Raw genomic sequence first — 6,290 nt, forward strand, 5'->3', positions numbered from 1 at the left:
GTGTGTTTATCCATCTGATTTATGTGTGATGTGTTTCTGTCACATTGATTTTAAATTCTAGTTTGAATGAAACTTTATTTATTTCTGTGAGGATTCTCAGACGGTGTTTGTATGTTTGTGCATCATTTTAAAAAAGAGGGACATTGATATATTTTTAAAACTTTTTTCAGTTAATCTTTATTGGAGAAATAAGTAATGTATGCAACATTAAAGGGATTATCCAAAGGTCAATAAATGTGCTAATTGCAAAATCGTATCTGTGAGACAATGAGAGTGTGGGGGAGGGACGTACTCGTATGCTCCCTGAGTCCTGGGTGACGTGAATCATGTGTGAATGAGACTGAATGAAAATGTGAGTTTTTACTACATTCTTGATCCATTTACTAAATCACAACATGTGTTTATCAGGACCACCAGCAGGATGAAGAGTGAAGTGCCTGCAGTGAAAAACACAAAGACAACACAGTAGATCAAATGTTAACGTAAGAGAAACAACTTTCAACAAGATTATCATGATGTTCTCTGAATTTCATCTGGGAAGTTGAGGGTTTCTTGCAACATGTGCACATGTGGGTGGGTATTTCATAGACTGATGTGAGTATTTCTAATTTCATTATATGAATATTATATGACCCGGAAGGATAAGCAGCAGTAGAGATCATGGCTGGATGAAAAGCCTGAGATTTAATTATGAATAGGCCAACAAATTAAGTAAAAGTAATATAGAAAGAAATATTTTTCCCACCAGAATTTCATTTCTGGTAACTGAGAGAAGGCTTTCAATCAGCATTTGTTTACCTTTTATGTGTCCATTGTTGGAGAACCCGCTGCCTGTGGAGACATAAAGACAAACAATCATAATACAAAGGACAAACTGATACGGTAAAGACAAAAGACTTGATTTTTATTAGTTTTGAAGATATACTTTTAAAAGCTGAACAGTTAGACATAAATTAATATTCTAAGCAGAATATTTCCTTCCGTATTTCCTCACATATTGACAAGGACTTTTATTTACCTCAACGGCAAAGTGTAGTAGGTTTATTTATAGCAGGCTTGTTTTAGAGGTGGCCCTTTATTTCAAACTCATGTCCTTTGTGAAACCAATCATCTTTTCTAAACATAATATATTTATGGTGCCTAACCACACTGTGACTGTTTCAGAGCCTTTATTATTGACAGTGAGGGTCTGGTCTGATCTCATACAGAAGCTCCAGGGGCATCAGTATAGAGAGGCGACGTCCCGCCCCTTCCGGTGGACCCAATAGGATCTGTCTGTACAGTAGTCAGTTTAAATGTTGGATGTTTACACACAGACACCTGTAGTGACTGAAATCAGACAATAACACTTGTGGTGGTTAATCCAGAACAGCAAGGTATTAAAATTAGTAGTATTATATTGTATGTTATGCTTAATGTACATGCGCATTAGATAAGGAGGCACCTGGAGTTTATCCACTGTTGTTTTTTTCCCTGGTCTTGTGTTTGTGACCGGCCTTTATATGGTCATGTCAACAACCCCCCCGGCAATAATGTTTATTTGACTACTGCTTTTTATTTGAGGAAATATGGTATTTTTAAAATTTTCATTATTTTGAGCATGTAAGCAACATGTTGCACTGTACCTTTAATGTGAAACTGTGCAGTGAGGACGCCCCCATTTGGTTCTGGCTCTGTTGGCAGACTTCTGCTAGAGCAGGGGCTCTTGAGCAAAGAAACAAGGGGGAAACATTGGTTAGATCTGGATCCAAAGTTGCACATTTTGTCACTTTAAACTAATAATAACTCTAAACATAAAGTATATTAACTACACAAATAGACAAGAAGGAGCGTCTGTTAACTTCCTGTTAAGGTTGAGGTTGCCTCCAGGGTTCTGCTCCATATTATCTCCTCCATCCTTTAAAACCAGTCTGGCTTAAATATCTCCAGCAATTATTATAAAAAACGACTCAACCAACAACTTGTGTAAACACTTAGAGTAGCATGCGATTGGCCAAATGTAATTAAATGGACAGTAGTTAATAAAAAAGATAAGTCCTGCATTCAAAGGTGCAGTGCGTAGGGTTTAGGGGAATCTACCGGCAGAAATGAAATACAATATTCAGACTGTGTTTTCAATGGTTGGGTCATTGTGTTTTCGTGACCTTAGATTGGGTCTGTTTCTGTTTCCACAAAGGCAGGAGCAGGTCCTCTCCCATGAAGTCTGCCATATTGCACCACCATGTTTCTACAGTGGTTCAGAACGAACAAACAAGTGGCCTCTGTGTTTTTACTTTAATAGTTGCTGCTTGAATTTGGTGGCGCAAATGCACCAGTTGAAAGATGAGAAATGTGAGAATCCTGTAGCTTAGCTGAAAATGGAGGGGTGAGGCGAGGGATATTCTGTTGGTTACAATCCTGCACACTGCAGCTTTAAGTAAGTATCATCAGCTAAATGCACTTAAAGTATTAGAAATAAAAGTGCACCCCTGTGACTGTTATATTATTATATGACAGTAGAGTTTTAACACTGGTTTGCCATCAATGGTTCAGACGATTTTTACTGTTGGAGCTGCTCGCGGTGGAGATGCATACAGTTTATCTCCACCAAATATAGTTTATTCCAGTGGTTCCCAACCCTTCCAGTGGGTCACCAGATAAATCTGAGAGGTCATGAGATGATTAATGGGAGAGGAACAGAGAAACAACAAAGAAAAACTATATACAGATCTGTATTCAGTTTTGGACTCTTCTCTAACATTTACCATTGCTGTGAACTATTGAGTATTTTTACCTCTTCTGGATGGGAAATCACTTGCTAACAACTAACAGGCATCTGAAACACGACACGGAGCCCCGACTAGACGTTGATTTGGAAGCCAAAAAAGTTGTGCATGACTGGTTTAACTAATAACACTTAATCGTATTTCATGAGCTTGATTATCATCTCATTATCTTGATTATGTGTAAAATTTGAATCTGACAAGTAAGTCGTAAGTGTTGTACTCACTGGCTGACAGAGGAGCCTGTCTCCGTCACAAACCTGGACCTCACAGTGAAGCCACACCGTGGACACCTTCTCCAGCCGTTGGAACCGGAAAGAGTTAAACTTGAACATGGAGCGGCTGTCTTTGGCGTTCTCAAAAATAGTCACAGTGGTGTCTGAGGAGCAGCTGTTGGGAGACGAGAAATGATTTAGCTACATCACTGTTGAATCTGTTGGGGAAATTCAGATAAGTGGAATCAACTAATATTTTATTGTATTTAGGTTTTATTAATTTCAAGTTATTGTGCCTGGTAGTTTGAGTGTTATGTTGCCTCGGAGATCCATACCTCTAAATGAATTTCAAGTAAACAAGCATTTGGTCCCATATTCTGCATATCTTAAGGTTCATACTTCTATTTTGAGGTCCTACTAGAGAAGGTTTACATGGTTTAATGTTCAATAAACAGTATTTTTCTCCTACAGACTGCTGCTGCTGCTGCTGTTGAACGCTCCGCTTTAGAAGCGATCTGCTGCTTCACCCTCGCCTACGACATCTTCATGCTACTGGCAGCTGGTGTTAGTGAGGAAAAATCAATGACGGACCGCGAGGTGGACTCAGGAGGTTTTCAGTGGACGGGGACAGTCGGCCTGCTGAAGGGCTGAAGGAGGTCACATGATCAACAGATCCCCTTATGACATCATACAGGTAGCCAAATCTAAACAGCATGTTTTCACACACATTTTCTTAAAGCAGGAGAAGCAGGGAGAGAATGGCCTTTACTCAGAGTTTGAGTGTTTCTAGACACACTCAGGACACATATTTATATTGAAAAGATTGTGGATTCTGCATAATATGGGACCTTTAAGCTGTAGGCTACATAATATACAGCTGATGAGTGACTTCACTAAAGTTAATGTGATAGCAGCTACATGTGTATTTTTACAGCTGAAAAAAACAAAAATCTACCAACTCATAAATATATTAAATCATTACAATAGCTGAAATGACCTGGTGACAACATGAGTATCTAAATGAAAATACAAATGACAGGCATTAAAAGTTGTTTCAACCAAATTACAGCAACGATGGGCAAGAGGAGTGATATCCATGGGCTAACAAGCTAAAGGGCTTGTATGTTAATCATAAGCACTGAATATGTTTTTATCTAAACAAACACCAAGACGCTCATTGTTTCACATAAATGAGTAATCAAATACAACATTTAACCAGGCAACAAACAAATACTACGCCAGACATTACGAAGAAAGTGGCTGCATTTTATTTTCACTACCTTTTACATTCAGTGCTTAGTGAGGCCGACTCACAGGCCAGACTCTGATTTAACTGTGTGACAGACTGAGGAACAAAAGAGCTCCACAGTCTGTTCAGTCAGGCCTGCTGGACTCTTGATCTTCTGTCTGATAGCAAAAGCTGACTCTACAAATAGAATATGAGACTGGTCTGTCCGGGTTCGGTTAACTCTTGTGTTTTTAAGGATAAAGCAGCTTAAAGCAGCCCAATTTTACACGGTACCTGTTGATGATGAGACTCCATCTCTTCCTGTCTGTTGAGTAAGGAGTAGGAGTGGCCCAGCAGTTGTTTATTACAACTTTGAATCTGAGAGGTAGAGCAAACGATAATAAGAATATAGGTTAGGAATCAAGGGGCATCTACTCTGTCATGAAATATACTTGCACAAACATTAATCTAACCTTGAAAAGCCTGATTTACCTGTTACTTAGTCCTTTTGCCTCAATGCCGATGAAGACTTCAGAGCCGATCTCAGAAGTGTCGATCACATAGGGAGCATCCTTAGCATACAGGAACTTTGAATTCTACAAAATATATGTATATATTGTATGTCTACTTCTGATAGTGCCTGAAAATCTTCTAATCTAATCTAAAAGTAGCATGGTTGCATTAAACATGTTACAAAAGGCTTCCACTGGAGAAACTGAATCTGTGAACAGCTACTCACCGTGAACACATTCATAGACAACTGTGATCTAAAAGTGCCTAAACTCCCGTTGTTGACATAAACTGTAGCCACTCTGGAAAAAGCAGAGGGTTTAGTAAAAACGCTGCAAGTCATTGGGTTAGAATGCACATGTACTCCACACAATTACTGTGGTCGCCTCGTGTCCTGGATCGATGCTTACCTTTGGCTGAAGACTGCGTTGTTTACCAGGTAGGCTGCTCGGTACATGCAGCTGAAGGTGTAGTTCACCGGCTGGTTTCTGACGGTGAGGGAAGTATCGTTGGACACAATGGAGTTATAGAAGATGTACTTGGGGTCTTTGCCGGGCATATACTGTGGCAAACAATATGAATATGAATAAAACAAACTTTTTATTAATTTGCACCCAGTGGAGGAGATACTTCACTTAACTAGCACTAATGCTGCACTGTAAAAATACTCATATATGAATCAAAAACTGTTTTCTCCATGGATATATATTATAGATGCTCTGGCCCACCCCTTAAATACCAGCTTGGTGCCTCACCTCAGACTGCGTGCCGCAGTACGAGTGGTTTTTGGGCGTTAGGTCTGAGATGATGAAGCGGTAGTAGCCTGGGCTGTGTATTCCCGTGTAACAGACTCCACCTAGGGACAGCTGCTCGATCTCCCAGCCATAGGGACACTCTGGGACGTTGGCAATGATGGCGTTGGGGAAACATGACACCATAACGTAGTCTGAGGTAAAACACAAGCAGAGATTAAGTGTCTTCACTCAAAACATTTTTACATTTTGCCTGAAACTTGCTTATCATACTATTTACTTAAAACTGTCAAACTGCTTCATCTGTTTACTTTGAATATAGACATCTACAGCATGTCTTTCCTTATTCAAATCAAAGGTCTAAAGATAGAGGGGACGTGAATATATATATAATAATAATAATAATATATTTGACTTTAGCAGCATTAAGGATGACATCCCACATTAAACTACCACTGAAGCTGACAGATAATTGCTTGAACTGAATGATTGGTACGACCAGTCCATAAGTACCAATGAATCTTTGTACTGCACAATATGTTACCTGCTTTTTGAGGAGCGCACGTCCATGCAACAGGCAACAGCATTAATAATGCACCAACAGAAGCCATGCTGTGATACTGCAGAGAGATTTTAGAACATTTAGCAATGCAACTATTTAAGGATAACATATGATGTAAATGTGGCATAACAAAGACTCACCTGTAGGGAGAGAAAAAAAACACCTGTGAATAGTCTGATGTCAGAGGATCCTCATGACTCTTTACCAGCACCAGCGATCTACGACTAACACTACGCCAGCATTTTATACCGTCACAGGTGA

General features: G+C 39.4%; 1 protein-coding gene across 2 annotated transcripts; it reads right to left on the reverse strand.

Moving 5' to 3' along the window:
* Positions 1-363: 363 nt before the first annotated feature.
* Positions 364-6,081, reverse strand: tectb (tectorin beta). Of its 2 annotated transcripts, XM_070852446.1 has the most exons (10): positions 6,012-6,081; positions 5,471-5,661; positions 5,126-5,277; positions 4,945-5,017; positions 4,698-4,801; positions 4,500-4,583; positions 2,990-3,152; positions 1,626-1,704; positions 799-831; positions 364-437 (listed from the first exon to the last, which is right to left on the reverse strand). In XM_070852446.1, exons 1-10 carry the CDS (start codon positions 6,076-6,078, stop codon positions 364-366), a joined length of 1,020 nt encoding a protein of 339 aa, XP_070708547.1. In that variant the 5' UTR covers positions 6,079-6,081. The 2 variants fall into 2 exon arrangements, with proteins under 2 accessions (XP_070708547.1, XP_070708546.1); XM_070852445.1 differs by lacking the exon at positions 799-831 and having other exon boundaries at positions 6,012-6,078.
* Between the last annotated feature and the right edge of the window lie 209 nt (positions 6,082-6,290).

This window comes from Pempheris klunzingeri, chromosome 20 (assembly GCF_042242105.1).
Source record: "Pempheris klunzingeri isolate RE-2024b chromosome 20, fPemKlu1.hap1, whole genome shotgun sequence".
NCBI classification, from domain to species: Eukaryota; Metazoa; Chordata; class Actinopteri; order Acropomatiformes; family Pempheridae; genus Pempheris; species Pempheris klunzingeri.